Genomic DNA, 17,836 nt, shown 5'->3' with positions numbered 1-17,836 from the left:
AAATAAATGATTGCTTGCATTATTCCATTTCTTGCGCTTATTTTGCGTTTGCTGCTGCTGCGGTGGTTCCCAGGCCAGCATGTAGTTGTGTGCGCTGAATATGAACGAAGGCCGAAGGCAAATGAATTGTTTTTGTGATGAATATTGGCTGCACTTCCCGTGGACCAACAATCCACGTGGTGTGCGGGGATCCCTCCTTTTTATTGTTACTTTGCTTTTTTGTTGCTGTGTGCGCTGCACCTCCTCCTGTGTGTGTGCGTACCCTTCGTGAGGGGTGCCGACACGACGGACCGCTCTCGCCGTATGTGCATGCGGTGGAGCCTTGTGTGCCGCTCCTGTTTGTTTCTCCCTCCTCCATCTGTGTGTTGGTGTTGCGGCAGGGCTGTGTGTGTGTGTGTGCCTGCTGCCGTGGATTGGAGTGTGTGTCGTGCGTGGTGTGCGGCGTACGGTGCATGCCTGGCTGCTGCCCTTTCCTCATGTGGTGTGCCCTCTGTGTGTGTCTGCCGCACCTCTCGTCTCCCCTGTTGCTCTCCATGTCCCTCACTGTGCAGATCAGCTCCACACCACTGAACGACCACACTCACGATGATGACGTGCCGTCTGCTGTGCGCCCTGTTGGTGCTCGCCCTGTGCTGCTGCCCTTCCGTGTGCGTGGCAGTAAGTGAAATTAATGATGACCCCAGTGCGGTCCCCGCTGTGCCAAAGGTACCAGAGGTACAGGAACCAGTTGAGAAGGATGTGTAACAAATCGAAAGAGTAGAGAAGCCAGTTATTTCGGCCGGTATGGAAAACACACAAGGTATGGTATCCGGTGGGTCGTCCAACAGTCAAGGTGCTTCAGGTGTGTCCGGTCAGTCCACGTTAGAAACTCCTGGAGTTCCGCTACAGCCACCTACTGTACCAACTGCTGCGTCAGGGGAACAAAGTGGGCTGATTGTACCCGAAAAAGAAGAACAAAAGAAGACGACTGCATCAACGACCACGACGACCACAACCACAAAGGCACCAAGTACTACGACTACAGAGGCGCCAACCACGACGACCACCCGCGCACCGTCACGTCTTCGCGAAATTGACGGCAGCCTCAGCAGCTTTGCGTGGGTGTGTGCCCCGCTGCTGCTCGCCGTATCCGCGCTGGCGTACACCACTCTGGGCTGAGGAGGTGTGTGCGGGCTGTGCGTGCCAGCACTCAACCACGGGGATTTGTGCGCGTCCACTGTGGTCCGATGTAAATAAATAAGAGAAAATAATGATTGTGTGTTTTGCTTCCGCTGCCCTGCTGTGTGCTCCATGTTGTGGCTCCCTGTATCCGTCACTTGGAACGCATCCCAGACACACTCATATGTACTACACGCATACAACTGTTTGCGTGGACGCATGTTTGCGTGTGGATGCATGCAAACTGGCGCCATACTGTGCAGCCCCTTTTATTCAATTTTTTTGTTTCTTTTTTACTTTTGTTTTTAATTGTTTTGTTTTTCTTTTTTTCTTGCTGATTAATTACTGCAGGACTGTGTTTGTGTGCCTATTTTGCCCTTTCGCTGATTCCAACTGCATCATGGTGTGTTTGTTGCAGCTGATGCCATTTGTTACTGTGCGGGGTTGTGTGACTTGTCTCTTCCCTTTTGCTTTTTGCTCTGCGTTGGCGGGGAGTTAGTTTGTGCTGAAGGCTGCACGCAAGTGACAGGAGTGATGGCGATGATGATGACTGGCCGTGTGCTGCTGGTGTTTGCCCTCTGCGTGCTGTGGTGCGGTGCCGGCGGCAGATGTCAAGAAGTACTCTTAGTTTCTCAGTCTGATGTGTCCGGTGAAATTGAGGGGGACAGAGGACATTCACAGGGTTCATCAGGCTTTAAAACGCCAGAATCACACAAACCAGACTCAGAAACCCCAGTACGAGATGTTCAACAAGGACAAGATCCGTCCCCACCTCGTGAAGAAACTCTGTTAGGAACCAAAGGCGGTAATAAGGTAGGAAAGGCAAAAGAAAAGATGATGCTAAAGAAGCTGGAAAAGAAAGGGAATTGGATGGGAAAAGTGTTGAGCTAAAAAAGCCTGAAGACAAACTGACTTCTGCGGAGGGCCAGCAGTTGAATAACAATGAAACCTTGCAGCCAACATCATTGAATGGAGTTCATGGAGCTGAAACAATAAAATCATCAAGAGAAATTTTGCCAGTTCGTGAAGAACAACAAGATTTGTCGAGTTCTCTGCTGCCTCCATTACCGAACAGCTCACCGCATGCAATTCCATCATCCACATCTGCAGCTGGCCGTGTTGACACAAAAAGTCACGAAAACGACATTGGCAAGAAGAATTCTCAACAGTCTGTGGTAGGAGACATTGGACAGAACAATGACACCGGCGAAAAAGCTGTCGCTTCAACGGGTGAAGAAGAAGGTTCACGATTGTCAGTCACGACAGTTGAAGAAATGAGTGAGACAACAACGAAAAGCGACAGCGGCAGCGCCGCGGCAACTGCAGCTGTGCGGCCTGACATTGGCACAGAAGAAACTCCGCCCACCAATCATCCGAGCCAACCCTCCACTGAAGGCGCCACACAACCCGGAAAGACTTCCGATGGTGAGGCCGCATCAACCAACAAATACGATACATTCTCTCAGACTGCGGGATCCACAACAGCGCCAACCACAAACGCCAAAATAGATGACACGGCGAAGAAAGGCGACAGCGACGGCAGCACCGCGGTCTCCCACACCACCTCCCCTCTTTCGCTTCTTTTTGTTGTTGCGTGTGCGGCTGCTGCTGCGGTGGTGGCCGCGTGAGAGTGAGGGAGAGAGTGCCGTGCACCGCCCGCACACACACTCGTCCTTCTCACTGTGTGTGTCCCCTTGCATGGACTCTCGCCCTCACCTCACCCCACGAAGCACGCACATAATGTGCCCATTGTATATATGCATGCACACCCATGCAGGCCCGTTGGTGCTCTCTTTTGCACCACACGCACCGCTGCCGTCCTGCCTGGCTGCATGGGCGGAGCACCGTAACTGTTTCTGTTTTGTTTCCATTGCATTGAGTGGGCGACCTCTCTCTCTCTCTCCCTGTGTGTGTGTTTTGCTTTACGGGGGCAATGAGAGTGTGTGCGCTGGTCGTCCCACGCTGCGTTTTGTTTTTTATTGTTTTACTTTTGTTGTGGTTGAGCACATACACCCCGCTCTTTTGATCGGCTGCATGTTTTGACTGCGATCACTTTAATCCTCTTTTGTCATTCCCATATTGTTTTTCTTGTTGCTGAGGAAGGCGTCAGCCCCTCGTAATCTTGCCAAGCCACTCAGTGTTTCTTTCCGCGTGTGCCATGCGCCATTTTATCCACGTTCCCCGCGGCCAGCAGCACTGCCTCTTCTGGTTGTGATAATGTTTGTGGTATGATTTGCCAGTTGGTACTTTTGTTTTACCTTGACGTATCCTTTTTCTTTTGACGTCGCGATACGTCCGACGGCGCGTGGTTGATTCTCCTGATGGTGAGGGACATGCCTCTCAGAGCGCAGGATGCGTCGCGGGTGGACAGCGGCTTTGGGAAGGACCGACGAGTGGCAGTCCGCATCAATTTGTCAACAAGGGACTTGGATGACAGCAGGGGGGCACTGCGGCTCCTTTTGGCGTTGCACAGTAAATTCTTTGGACGGCGCGTTTGACTGTGAGGATAGTGTTCTATTCTTTGCGCACGTCAACATCCTTGACGAGGAGGCTATCCCTGCTGCTGTGTAACTGCATGCGGATCTTCTGCTCGTCCGGCCACTGGAGGGTCCGTTGATTGTGCCCCCATTTGCCACGGGCAGCGTTTGCAGTCGGCTCACGTTGACTGCTGGGCATCGTTCCACTGGTATTGCCAATGCTGTCATGGCGGTGTACGTGGCTGCTGCGCTGGGTGGTGTGTGGGCACTGCCGTGCGCCACGCTGGAGGATGGCCGTCCAGTCACTGGCGCCATGTACTTTTCCCGGCGTTTTATTTTGCGGACGCATCGCCACCCGCATCGCCGCGCACCTGATGGCCCATGCTGTCGGTTCACCCACCCGCGCATGGCAAGCCGGAGCATGGTGAGGAATGCTATTGGTGTGGGTGGCGGGGCGCTGTCGGTGGTGGTGCACTCGACGAATGCCGCGATGTCTGCAAGGGAGCACCAAGACTGCGACGACATTGATGGCGTGGAGCTGCAGGATGACGATGGGGACGGGAGGACGCTGGAGTCGCACTTATCGCAGCGCCACGCGAGGGATGAGCGGATGGCACCGATTGGGGGCGCCGGCTACTGCACGGAGCTGACGCTGGCCGCATCGGCCGACCTTGGCTGCTTGAGGGTGAACTGGTAGATGGCGGAGCCGACGCGTTGCTGCAGCAAGTCGGGATGTAGGCTGCTGCTGCTGCAGAGGAAGCGCTCCGCACCGAACATGAGTGAATATTGCTACATGGTCTGCGACGTGGGTGTCCCTGTCAAACGCTGCGCGTCGGACCGGTATTCCCGCGGTTGGTATTTGGGGAGTATCCATGAAATGTCAGCAAAACACTCGATGGGCCGTTGCCCCATCATTGATCCCGCACTGGATGTGAGGGATATTGAGGGTGTTATTTGGGAGGGGAGAATATTTGTCTGCGGTGCCTGGGGATGAGCCCTCTTCGTGGTGACTGGACACGCTTCCCAACAACACGACGGATGCGAGGAACCCGAAGGAGACGCATCTCAGTGCTGCAGCGCATGCGGCATTGAGGTGCCTCAGCATGAAGGTGCATCTGGAAGTGGCTGAAAAGGGTAACGTCCGTTGTGTCCCGTGCACGGACGGGGCGACGATTGCGTGGGTCACTCCACCCTACGATGGGGGAAACGTTATTTGCCGTGACCACGCGGAGTTGTGCACGATATCTGCCACCAGCGGTAGTCTAATTCCAGTGGTTCCGTGGGACGGCGAGGAGAGGGCGTGTGGAGCAGGACGGTTTCACCGGCATCCGCTGAACAAGGATTGCCAGGGGCGTCCGTCCCCGTTGCGGGGAGCATTGAGACCGACCGCGGCACCCCACCGAAGGATGTCGACTTAGCTGCTCCTCAGAAACATCCGTCGCCAGAGGAGAAGGAAGTCGCCCCAGGTGCCACGACGGCAACGGAGTGCTCTTGCCCAGCGACACCGCGGGTGCGCCGCAGGAGGCGGAGAAGAAGAGCGATCTTCCGGACAACGAAGATGTGGCCGCCGATGGTGTGACGTCTTTTGTGGGACAATCCAACAGGAGATGAGGCCGTGAGCAACAAGGCCGGTGGCGGCGCCGCAGCCACGGGACTCAGGATTCCTGATGCCGCTGATGACGCGCAGGGCGCCGTGGACCCTCCGCCGAGGGAGGATGATGCGGCGGTGGGGCGCGGGGATTGGGAGGAAGACATGAAGTACGCCTCGCCTTCGATCCACGGCAATAACACTGCTGCTGCTTTTCCCTTTCCACTGCTTCTTCTTCTTGCCGCTGCCGCCGCCGTGCCAACACTCTATTGAGTGGCTGCATGGATGCCTCGGCACGACGAGGCGAATGCGGTTGAGTCCTGCGTGGTCCGCACTCAGCAGTGGTTGCAAGGGAGAAAGGCCCATATCAATTGGCATTTTCCTCTCAGCACATACATTTATGTGCTCTGCTTGCCTGTATGATTTTTACCGGTGAACTGTTGTATACACTCTTTCTCTTTTGTGTTGGTTGCTAATGTGGTGACACCACGCGTGTTTTTAATGGGTTTTGGGATAACAATTTGTTCGACTTTTTCTGGAGAATACTTTGGGTGCGTGTGCGTGTGCGAGGGATCTGTGTGGTTTTGATTTTTTATTTTTATTTATTTGCTTCGGCATTGTGTAATGATGCTTCGCTTCTCCCGTTATGTGTGTTTTGGAGTGTGCGGTAAATGAATTGTGTGGAATAGCAAAACATTGCTGCATGGCGTGTTGCTGTCCTGTGGTGTGCTTGCTTTTGCGGTGGCATAGTGTGGTGCTCGTTGTATTACTCCTGTTGCGTTCGTTTCTGAAGTGTTTCTAGGGCACCGGGAGTGGATGCCTGTGGACGCACACCGTGCATTATGCGTGGCATTGGTGGGAGGGGAGACTGACATAGTTGGCGGGATTTGGTAAGGCGCATTTTTGTCCACGGACCCTGCAGCCGTACCAGCTTGAGTGGCGCTTTGCATATGGACGTGTGGATTGGTTTCATTTTGTGAGGCTTTTTTTACTGCTTATCATTTTCCGCTCGGATACCGTGCCCGTGGCAGCTGCATTGGCATCAAAAGAGCCGTGTGTGCGTGTGTGCGTGTGTGTGTGGAGATTCCTTGATTGAGTACCTGCCTTACTTCTCTGTTATGTCAATTGACTGTTCCGTGTGCCGGCCAAACGGTTGGCGTGAAGTGCCGCCGACGGAGGGGTCCGCGTGACATGATGTTGCGTCGCGTGCTTCGGCGCGGGTGTGTGATTTCAGCAACAGTCGTTGGGCGGTTGCCTGTTGGGTCGTTGAGGGTGGCGTGGCGACGGGTGCGGATGGACCCGATTTTGTGCCGAGGCTGTTCGTGCGATGGTGCCGCGGGAAGGAGGAAGGCGGCGGAGCGATGGACTCCCGAGGAATTCGGGGGCGAGCAGCCATGAAGGTTGGCGACAGGGAACTCACTGCCCTGTGAGTTGCCGTGCGTGGTGTTTATTATTATTATTCTTATTGTTTGCGTGTTGGATGTGGCCGCTGTGGGGGAAGACATTTTTTTTTGCTTTTTTTTCACGCCGGTTTGGGATCCTTTTCTGCGCCGTCATCTCTGTGTTCCTGCCGCACCGTGGCGTCCTCTTTCCTTTCCATTAGGGGCAGCTGCGGGAGGGTTTCAAGTGCCATGGAGTTGTGCGCCGTGCTGTCCGGTGTTTTATTGTTGCTTGTTATTCCTGCGTGCACGCGTCTCCCATGGTCATGACAACAGCCCTCATGTAATCACCACTCCTTCTCCATGCTGCTGCTGCTGATGCGTCTGTGTGTTCTTCTCATCCTCCTCTCTTTGTCCCTTTCTAGACTGTGTGTGCAGCCGTGATGATGATGATGACTGGCCGCCTGCTGTTGCTATTTGCCCTCTGCGTGCTGTGTTGCGGTGTCTGCGGTGGTAGATGTTCTGAAGCAGCTCCAGCTTCTCCGGTTACTGGTGTGTCTGGTGACGGCAATAATCCTGAAGGTAAAAACAACACCACCGTTGGTGGCGTTGGAGCAGTTGACCAAACCGGTCAACAGGCACCGTCACAAGCAGCAGCACCATCATCGGTGCAAAACGCACGGGGAGCGGAAGCGGAATAGGCACAACAAACCGGAGCACAAGCATTAGGAACGGCCAATGCAGCGACGGAAAACAACAATGACACAACGAAAACAGGGGAAAATGGGAAGACGAATCATGATACTGTTGAAGATGATGATGAAGAGGAAAAGAAAGAGGAAGAGGAGGATGAAGAGGAGGATGAAGAGGAAGAGGGAGAAATGGAAGAGGAAGAGGAAGAGGAGGATGATGGCAATGAAGAGGAGGATGGAGGAGAGGAGAAAAAGCAAGAAGAAAAAGATGATACCAGCACTACAAAGGGGATTTCAGAAGGCGGTCAGGAAGAGCCAATTTTATCTTCTGGTGTGGAGGAAGCATCGAATAAAACAAAACCCCAAAGCACTCAAACAACTGGCGACAAAGATCCAGCAGCTGATGGTGCAGGGACGCAAGAAGAAAAACAAAATGAAAATAAAGAAGCCAATCCGAAGGAAACACCAGTCGAATCCACCGTAATGAAAACCACAACGGCGACGACTGGCGACAGTGACGGCAGCACCGCGGTCTTCCACACCACCTTCCCTCTTTTGCTTCTTCTTGTTGCGTGTGCGGCTGCGGCTGCGGTGGTGGCCGCGTGAGAGTGAGGGAGGGAGAGCCGTGCACCGCCCGCACACACACACTCGTCCTTCACTCTCTGTGTGTGTCTCCTTGCATGGACTCTCGCCCTCACCTCATCCCACGAGGCACACACATAATGTGCCCATTGTATATATGCATGCACACCCATGCATGCCCGTTGGTACTCTCTTTTGCACGACACGCACCGCTGCCGTCCTGCCTGGCTGCATGGGCGGAGCACCGTAACTGTTTCTGTTTTTATTGCATTGAGTGGGCGACCTCTCTCTCTCTCTCTGTGTGTGTGTGTGTTTTGCTTTACGGGAGCAATGAGAGTGTGTGCGCTGGTCGCCCCACGCTTCGGCTTTTCGTTTTTTTGTAATTTTTTTTTTTTTTTCTGTTTGCTTTAAAATTTTTTGCTAGTTTTTTTTTGTGTTATTAATTTGTGCATTTTAAATCTTTCACTCCACACATTCTCCTTTTTTGCTTTTGGGAGCAATCACTGTGGACGTTTTTTTTCTTTTTTACTCTTCCCTCTTTATTTGTTTTTTCTTCTGCACTCTTCCTGTGAGGGGTGCCGTGTGTTTCCCGCCCAACTGCTCCACTCGCACACCCACCGACACGCTCATGACGACGGCCCTGTGCGCCTCGCCTGCTGCACGCATGAGGAGGGGCCGCGACGAACGGCGCGCTGAGGGAGCCGTTAAGTGTGGGCGTGCGACGAGGGCCTGTGGGGCGGAGCACACATTTCTTTCCCTCTTGTTTTGTTTCTTTGCGGCCAGGGCGGGCAGACACCCGCAGCGCCACACACACAGCCACACCCTGCCGCCGTGTTTTTAAGATTTTTTGCTTTGCGTGTGCATTTCTCGCGCCGGCAGTCCCTTCGCTGTCGGCCTTGTGAGCATTTCTTTTCCCCCTCATGATTTTTTCTTTTGCTGCGCTCACTCTCCCGATGGAGTGACGCGACCGCCGTCATGTCTGCGTGCTTCTCTCAGTCCCCACACACACGAGTGACTGTGCTCTGCGGGCCGCACTCACGCGCCTATGAGAGGGCTGAGGGGAGCAGCAACACGCAGATGACCTCATGAAATATAAACGATGTGCGGACACATGGAGGGTCAGACGGTTGAAAGGCATTTAAATATCTTTTTAATTTTTATTTTGCGGACAAAATATGCAGACAATTTCTGGAGCAGCATGGTAGTTGAGTGCTTTTTTGTGTGTGTTTTTTCTTTTTCTTTTTTTTTTATTTTATTTGGGTGTAGCCGTAGTAGAGGACTACTTTTTTTCATTTTTTTTTTTTTTTTCATTATTTTCATTTTTTGTTTTTTCCAAAGTGTGAGGTGTGGAAAGGTGAAGATGAATTTTTATTTTTTTATTTTTATTTAATTTTTTAATGAATTGCCGCTGCTTGGGCTGCAGTGCAATATTGTGAGCCTGAGCAGCTTTTTTCTCTTTATTTCTGCCATGCACCTCTGCTGTACATTTTTGTTTGTGCGTCCCTTCACATGCTCTGCTCCTGTTTTTACTTCTTTGCTTCGTGTGTCTGCAGGCAAACACACAACCACATGCACGCACAAAATGCACATTTCATTCGATTTGGAGGCTTCTTTTGTAGCGTGTGCTGGCGGTTGCGGGTGGCTGCTGCTTCCTCCGTGGGAATGAAGGGAAGGAAAGAGGATAGAGGAAGCGCGCACCGCGAGTCACTCTTCCTGCGGGTGTGATGCGCGCGGTGGGCTGCGACTGCTGTGGAGGGCCGCATCCTTTCGGTGTGCGCTTCTCCGCCGTTGTGCCGTGCGTTTGCGCATGTCATTTGTTATGCGCGTGCGTGCTGGGCATGTTTTTCCGGAGCGTTGGGCGGCCTCCATCTGTCTATGGCGGCTTGTGTGAGTGGGCACGTGCGGATGAGGGTCAGGGCGTATGGAATGAAGGAATGGCTTGAGGAAAGGGGAATTTGATTTGGATGGTATTTGGACCGGATTCATTTGGCTGCGGTGGACACATGCACGACGGATGTGTTTCCGCATAATTGGGGAGGATGCGACAGGATTTTCCGAAGTGGCCCGTCAATGCAATTCGGGTTTCATAGCACTGGGGCACAGTGGTCTTCCTGCAATGGCTGGTGACGGCCCCTAGTGGACCGGTGTATTTATGCTGCTGCTGCAGCTCGAGGAGGCGTAGAAGTGCGATTTGAGGTGAGTGGCGGAAGGGCCACACATCCCGCAGTGACGGTCGTCGTTGGCCCAGCGGGTGCCTCTGAAGGTTTTGTTGGATGCAACGTCTTTATGCCCGTCTCTGGATGGCGAAATCCCTGATGCAGCCAACGAACGGGGCTGGGAGCGACGGTGAGACGCAAGCACGTGTGGATGTTCGGAGCGGCCGGCGCACCGCACGCTGAGAGCATGGCACGGTGAGGGCCGGACCTAGAAAAGGGACACCGCGTGGGACGTCAATCTTCACTGCAGCGACCGCCACCGAATTCGGATTTGCTCGCACCTTCTGCGGTCCCTCTTCCTCCCCTCACTTCCGTGCCGAGGACTGTGCCGCGGGATCCAGCAGCGCGATGTTTGGCCGCAGGAACATGGCTCGAACAAATGCTTTGTGGGAGGGGGATGTGCACTGCGACGAGAAGGAAGAAAATGTTGCGAGACGACCACCACCACAAGACCGGAGTGAAGTTGTGTTTTGTCTACTTGCGCGAGGGCAGCCTGCCACCTGGTCGGTTAGGAGGATTATTATTATTTGCGTCGTTGCGCTCACTTTTTATTTCGCTGCGTTTTCTTGCGGACCTGCGAAGGGAGATTTGCAAGAAATTCCTGCGAGGCGTCCGTGCCGTCGTCGGAAAAGCGGATTTCCCCTTGAAAAACGCTACTTTTTAAATTTGTTTTGGGCGGGGAGTTCCTGTCGATTTAACGCGACTTTGTTTTGCGGATTTGATGCGTGTGTTTCCGAGCGGTTTGATCTGTGCTCCCAGCCCACTCGGATGTGGTGTGCGCGTCGACGTGAAGGTGCCTGCCAGCCGTTTTATTGCCTCCCCCGCTGTGGCTGCTGCCGCTGCCTCCTTCTCTTCCTGAGGGCCTGCGGCCTCTTGACAAGATGCTTTGGAGAAGGCGTTGCCGCTCTTATCGTCCATGGCATTTTGATTCTGGTGTCGCGGTCAGGAGGCATTGAACGAGAGGTTTTTTTGCCCTTTTGTTTTATTTATCCTCTCTGCCTGACGGCCAGTTCTACACAAACGTGCTCCCCGGCACCTCAGTTGGTGCTGGCGGGGTTGCTCACAGTTGTCACTGGCAATCGCATGCACCAACTCTTCTCTGCTCCTTTTCAGAGTCGCATTTTTTTATTGATTGACGGACGCCATTCTGTCCGGCGTGCCACTTTGATTGGATTGTGTGGGACTGCTCGCCGACGTCATCGGAGAAAGCAGGCTGACTTTTTCACGTATTTAATTGCCACCTTGCGCGCAGGTATTTTTTTCACATGTTCTGTTTGGCACTCAAACAGCGAGGAGTCCGGAACTATGCGTGCGTGGAATTCTTTCTGCTATGTGAGCTGCGGGCAACACCGAGGGGCTGTCACTTTGACTCCGCAGAGTTGTTGTGTCTCTTTGGGGGTTGGCAGGGAAATTCCATGCAGCCTGCTACTGCTGGTGTGCCCTCAAATGTTGTCACTCCATGCGAATAATGTGGTTCAGCGAGTGAGGGGGATGATTGGGTTTGTGTGCACTCTGATTCTGTTTGCCACTTTGTGCGGAGCACGCAACACTTGAGTGCTGGGAGAATGGAGCGGGGCGATGCATGGCTGCGTCCCGCCCAACGTTCACTGCACGATGGTGTGGTGCACATTGTGGTGTTGCCTCTGCGATGTGACTGCGGTCTCCTGCGCGGCAATGGTGGTGGGTGGAGGAGAGTGTTGGTCCGCGGCGGGACGGTGGGATCGTGCCTCCTTTTCTCTTTGTTCCTTCCCTTTTGTGAAGGTGTGCACTTATTTTTGGTGTCGGTGATGAGGCAAACAGACCGACAACGTGAATAAAACAAAATAAAAAAGGGCGATAGTGTGGCGGTGTTGGGGTTGGTTGCACGCCTCGTGTTGCTGCGGGGGCGGTGAGCCTCGGCTGCTTCACCTACAGGCGTTGCAGTGCGGCTGCATGGCGCACCGACCACCGAGCCGTGCGAGTGCCACGCCCAACGCCATTGGGACTGCGGGACGAAACAGCCGCGAGTGTCCTTTGGAGCCAGCGGCACCTGCTGGCCGCAGTTGGGCGGTGCGAGTGGGATGCTTCACCGCACGGGTGTTGTGATGGCACCTCGCCGTGGCTCTTGTGATGGTTCCGACGCTGCAGCTCGACATGTGGTGGGGAGTGAAGTGTGGCCGCAGTGGACCATGAGCAGCACCAACATGAGGCTGAACGATTTCTTTTGGAATTATGTTGGCGGCAGGGCGGCCGTTGACGAAAGACTACAATGTGACGATGGAGATGTTTGTTCAGGAGCCGGATGGTTACGTACAAGACCAGCGGCTTCTTGAAGAAATTATTAACTTAACTGCGTACCAAGCGCTGGAGGCCATTACTGGGCCTCTTCACGAAGGTGTGCTCTCTCTCGGGCAACGTAGGGACTATGAAAGAAAGGGATACGATCACTCCTCTTGCAAGGGGAAAACCAAACGGAGTACTCACGCAGGTACTGACAGAAGCGAGGCGGGAGGCAGAGGAAAGGCTAAGACGAACGCAAGAAATGAAATTTACCATTTCCACTAATATCGAAGACGTACTGTTTAAAGGAAGAGTTTGCGTCAAGGAAATGAGGCTGAACGACTTTCTTACGAGGGAACTGGACGGCAGGGGCATTGTGGACACCAATTGGGATGTCTTGCTGGAGGAGTTTTTCAAGGACCCCACGAAGTATATCCGTGATAAAGGAGCGTTGAACGAAATGCAGGCATCAGGTCATTATTTGGGTATGAAGCGAGCTGTGAAGGGTGAAGCGATCTTCGACGGGGTATACGCAAGCTTTGCGATAAGGGTGTCAACAACCTACCGAGGTGGTCATTAGCTGCTGCGGAGGTAAAAGCAACTGTTCATAACTCCACCAAACATTTCCTGGAGGCAGCTGCCGAGGAAGCGAGGAACCCAACGACGACGAGCGCACCGGAGAAACTGGAGGGATTGTACGAGTCGGTGCACAATGCGAGGTGGAGCCATGCGGTGGAACTTCCGGACGGCGTGGAGCGAAAGAAAACGGGGACGGGAATGAGGGTGCATGAGGGGAGGCCAGAACAGTCATGGACGTACAAGAAAGCTGACGACGCTATCGAAAAGAACGACGCTGTGCAGCAATTCGGTGCAGCACCTCCCGTGTTGATGGTGCTCGCCTCGGAGAAGGGATGGCCGTACTCGTGGAATACGATACAGGATCCTCCTAAGGACGTTTTTGTAAACTGTGAGGTAGATCGAGTCTGGCAGATCGTCAAGGGCGATCTAACCGCGTGGTTCAGCCCTCACGGTGGGACCGACTTTAAGCCCGAGCGACGTGTGTTGATTGGGACGCCCGGGATCGGGAAATCGGTTGCTGCCGGCTCGCACCTCCTCTACCAGCTGCTGCACTGCGAAGCCGAGAAAATCCAAGTGGTTGCCTACAGTTATGGTGGAGGAGATGCGTACGTGTCTGACAAAACCACCAGAGCGGTGACAAGATACGGCGATGAGGACATGTGCATCTCGGAGTTGAAAAGTTTGAGGGGGCATGGGAGGAATGTGTATATTATCTACGATGTGGCAAAGGAGGGAACGCCGCCACCGAGACATTTTGCGCCTACTTCTGGATGGGGCATGATTGCGGCGTCCTTCCCAAAGGTAACCAACTATGATGAGTGGGCGAAGCAACTACAGGCCGCGCGAATCATCGTGAATTGCCCCGACGAGATGGATGTGAAGGCGATGTGCGCCTGGATAACGCGTGATGAGACCAAAGAGAAACAAGCGGAATGCTGGAAGAGGTCGAAAAACACATGTATCTTTTGGGACCGATTCCACGTCACGTCTTTGATGAGGAGGCGTTTAGGGGACGCTGTGGAGCGGTGAAGTTTGCAGTGCAATCGATCAACGAGGTAACTGTGAAAGAGCACTTTTCACGGGGAGGTGAGTCGCCATGGTATTCTGAGGATCCGTCTCACAAGTCTGTGAAAGTTGTTCGGGAAATATACGGCGGCGGTGTGATCCTTTTCAATGCACCGATATCTGCTTACCTCGAGGAACGGACATTGGAACGCTTCCCAAGTGCAACAGAATAAAATAGATTTTTGAAGCTGATGTTGGCGTCGAAGGATAATATTTTGCCAATATTTTTTGGATGGTTTGCTTTGAAATCGTTCACGGAGAGTGCCTTTGTCAAGGTAATAGGGACGAAACTCACGGAGTTTGAGCCACCAACAGGACGCCAAGCAAAGCCCTGCGTCTTGAAGTTGGCCCCTGAACCGCATCCCAAGGGAGATGAGGGTTTGCTGCCGAGTGAATATGAAAAAACGATCCGTAAAATAAAGTACGGGGTGCTGTACAAACCGTGGCCACAAACTTTCCGCTGGTGGACGCCTTTTTTTTTTCTCGGAGTCCAATCCAATGACGCTGGTCGGGCTGCGGATGACTACGGCGGGTGAGCACCACACCACCGCCAGCACTGTGAGGCAGTTCACTGAGTGTCTGGCGGCATATTTTAATGGTTGGGAGGAATTATCCCGAGACATGTCGTGGGGGATTATTTATGTACAGCACGCAGACAGCACGCCGATGAATGGCTGGCAGAGATGTGATGTCGACAATTCCGATAATGTGAACGACGAGAGCCGTGAGATTCGGTGTTCTGTGAGGAAGAGGTGCGCCAGTACCAAGTGTCAATACCATCCAGAGACTTTAGAAGAGACGAGGCTCTCCGAAGTGAGGAATAACCACCGAAATAGGAAAACAAATTTGGAAATTGGAAGTGAACGAGACAGTTTTGATTTGTGGTAAAAATTATTATGGGATTTATGTATTTTTGGATGCTTGTGTCTGAGCATGCGGTGCGGGTGCACCAGCCCCATGCGGCAGCACCGCACACAAATGCCAAAATGTCCAACGCCATCGAACATAACGGTGACAGAATAAATTGGGGAGGGAAAGGGGTTGTTTGGTTTCTGGTAGAAAAACATTGGGTGATTTTTATATGGTATTTTCATTCTGTGCGCATACGAGGCATAATTGGAGAATTGCCCCGGTATGAGGGAATCATTGTGGCTGGCGGTGTCACGGCGTTACTGCATTGTCCATTTCCTTCTATTGTGTTCTAAGGCCCATCACTAACAGAAGCATCTTTAAGGGATGGACGACGAATAAGTTCTATTGAGGAAACAGTGCATTCCGTGTTACCGCGTGGAGTGAGGCATCGCGTCATGGCTGGATGAGGATCCGCTTCCGCGTGTGGCTCTTTGGGTGATTGCTCGGTGTGCGTTGTGTGTTGGCAGCGGGCTGTGGCCGTATCCCGTTGCCGTGGGATTGAACTGGAGGCGCTGGCGGTGTGTGCGTTTGTTGTATGGAGGGCCGAATCTTCTCACCCGCGGACTGACAGCACTGCGATGGTGTGTGTGTGTGTGAGGGCCGGTGTGGAGTTGCCGGCCAGGGCGAGGGCCGTGGCGGTGCTTTTCCCACCTGTCGTTTGTTTCTTTTCTGTGTGTTGTGCTGCTTCTTGCTTTTTTCCCTTGTCACCCTCTTCTCCTGTGTTCCATGCACGGACGGGGCGACGATTGCGTGGGCCACTTGGCCGTACGATGAGGGAAGCGTTAGTTGCCGTGACCACGCGCAGGTGTGCACGATATCCGCCACCAGCGGTAGCCCACTTCCAGTGGTTCCGTGGGACGGCGAGGAGAGGGCGTGTGGAGCAGGACGGTTTCACCGGCATCCACTGAACAAGGATTGCCAGGGGCGTCCGTCCCCGTTGCGGAGAGCATTGGGACCGGCCGTGGAAAACCACCGAAAGATGTTGACGTAGCTGCTCCCCAGAAGCATCCGTTGGCAGAGGAGAAGTGGATCCAGCCAGGATGCCCCGACAGACCGCAAGAAGCTTCTCTCGGCGGCAGGGACCGGAGCAGCGAGACGGACGGCAAGCAGGCCTCGCCCCCGACTCCCGGTGATGACGCTGCTGCTGCTGCTTGTCCCTGTCCGCTGCTTCTTCTGCTTGCCTCTGCTGCCGCCGTGGCAACACTCTGTGGAGTTGCGGTGTGGACGGCGTTGCGCTGCAAGGCGACTGAGCTTCCTCCTGCGTGGCCCGCACTCAGCACTGGATGTCCAATAGGAAAACATCCATTTCAATGGGTCCCTTTCTCCATATGCATGTGCTGTGTCCGCTCCGTTTTACTTTTTATTTGAGATTGGTTGTATTTCGATGCACACAGCTTTTCCCGTGTTGATTGCCGATTTGGGCCACCGTATGGTAGTATGGCATTGCTTGTGTGTTTGTTAGATTTTCTGAGACGCACATACACAAAAAACGGAGCCAGTTGAATGTGCACACACAAGACACACACATGCATATCCAAGCACATTGCCTGTGTGGCTTCTACTTGACATATTATGCGGGGCGGGTTGGTGCGAGCAAGGCCGTCGGAAGCGGGCAGCCGCGTGAGCCCAGCAATGGCGTTTGTGGTTGTGTGCGGGATTATATATTCCACCAGATGCTTGACGCCGTTCATGGATCATTTAAAGTTTTTTTCTGCGATGCCCATGCTGCGTCTGCGCTAAGCTGCTCACTGCGTCTCCATGATCTCATGGAGCACGGAGTGACGCTGTTCGAGGACCCCATGACACCGCGGCAGCCGTTTATGAGTAGCCCTGCGCGCCACTTTTTTCCGTGGAGGATGCGTCTGTGAGCCGCGTGGTTGAGGATTGGATGGCAAAGGTTTCGTACATGGATGTACACATCTTTGCGTTGGGGTGCACCCCGCATCGCAGTTCTCAGCAACTCCCGCGGGCTCGGATAGCGCCGAGGGCGATGCGTTCCAAGGACATTATGTTAGACTTTGCCGCCCCTGAGGTGCTGGTGCTCCACCTCAGCATGCAGAATGGGTTCCCTCAGCTGCTGTCGCTGCTGTCGCCTCCGACTCGAGAGTCCGTTGTGGAGGTTGCGGCGTCACGTCCTGTGGCGGCTATTCACGCCATGAACAACAGTGTGTCTGTCATTTGCCAAAAAAACACAGACAGCATCTGCCATGGGTTTGCCGGGACCTTTTTTGAGGGCTTGCCAGGCTCTGCTACGACGAACCGGATTTCACTTAGGGGCGCCGACAGCTGCGGCAACCCGGTGCGGATCATCGTTGATTGGGGCTGTGTCACGGTGACGCCGCTGATGCACCAACGCACATGTCAGTGTCTGCTTGATGACTTGATGCCGCTGGAGAATAACTTGTATGAGCGGACCTGTAGGAATCGTCTGGGGCGGACTCGAAGCGGCAGTAATTGATGGGGAAGATGTGTACCGGCGCTCGTACCGTCATTGTTTTCTTGCGCAGTGCGTGGAGGAGCTTTCGGTGGCGCTGAAAAAACTCCGCGCGTATCACCCGGGATTGGCGCATGGCGTGGAGCCGAAGGCCAAGCTTGCGGAGGTGGGCAGTGCGGTGCGGGCTCCGCCGGAGTTTCGGGAGAGGCAAGCCAGACCGTCGCTGCAGATCGATTTTTTGCGCGAGGCTTGTGGCACAGTACCGGGAGAAGCGGCTGGCGGAGGTGCGGGAGGTGGAACAAGACATCGCCGTTGGGCTCCAACCCCTCAGGAAAAACCTGGATGGCGTGCGGCGCCTGGCGAGGGATGCCGCGATGCCCCGGCCAGTGCGTCTGCGTCTTCTCCTGTTGCTTGTGGCTGCGAGCAGCACCGACGAGTTGACGGAGGTCAGGAAGCAGCAGCTGATCCGAGACGGTGGACTGACGCCCGACGCCC

General features: G+C 54.0%; 1 protein-coding gene and 6 pseudogenes across 1 annotated transcript, besides 14 other annotated features; 6 read left to right on the top strand and 1 right to left on the bottom strand.

Annotated features, from left to right (window-relative positions):
- Positions 1 to 14,846: part of a sequence feature (areas not merged during assembly with more than two copies in the genome that could not be assigned to a particular haplotype) that runs on past the window's edge.
- Tc00.1047053504039.99 lies at positions 586 to 1,158 on the top strand (annotated as a pseudogene).
- Positions 960 to 1,046: a microsatellite.
- Positions 1,438 to 1,494: a sequence feature (A-rich).
- Positions 1,692 to 2,786, top strand: Tc00.1047053504039.90 (annotated as a pseudogene).
- Positions 3,355 to 4,488, top strand: Tc00.1047053504039.80 (annotated as a pseudogene).
- On the bottom strand, positions 5,050 to 5,601 carry Tc00.1047053504039.70 (uncharacterized protein; the record flags this gene model as incomplete). The annotated part of the gene is made up of 1 exon (XM_812804.1): positions 5,050 to 5,601. One exon carries the CDS (start codon positions 5,599 to 5,601, stop codon positions 5,050 to 5,052), a length of 552 nt encoding a protein of 183 aa, XP_817897.1.
- Positions 5,811 to 5,831: a sequence feature (AT_rich).
- Positions 6,277 to 6,303: a microsatellite.
- Positions 7,046 to 7,900, top strand: Tc00.1047053504039.57 (annotated as a pseudogene).
- Positions 7,426 to 7,505: a sequence feature (CT-rich).
- Positions 8,243 to 8,309: a sequence feature (A-rich).
- Positions 9,013 to 9,040: a sequence feature (AT_rich).
- Positions 9,103 to 9,134: a microsatellite.
- Positions 9,160 to 9,208: a sequence feature (A-rich).
- Positions 9,240 to 9,275: a sequence feature (AT_rich).
- Positions 9,599 to 9,781: a repeat region.
- Positions 12,253 to 14,880, top strand: Tc00.1047053504039.50 (annotated as a pseudogene).
- Positions 14,847 to 16,322: a sequence feature (haploid, Esmeraldo-like haplotype).
- Positions 16,323 to 17,836: a sequence feature (areas not merged during assembly with more than two copies in the genome that could not be assigned to a particular haplotype).
- On the top strand, positions 16,494 to 17,836 carry Tc00.1047053504039.25 (annotated as a pseudogene; the record flags this gene model as incomplete).

Source organism: Trypanosoma cruzi, genomic scaffold (genome assembly GCF_000209065.1).
Source record: "Trypanosoma cruzi strain CL Brener 1047053516653 genomic scaffold, whole genome shotgun sequence".
Lineage (NCBI taxonomy): Eukaryota > Euglenozoa > Kinetoplastea > Trypanosomatida > Trypanosomatidae > Trypanosoma > Trypanosoma cruzi.
Note: the sequence above shows the minus strand (reverse complement) of the source record. Positions and strands in the feature narration are given on the sequence as shown.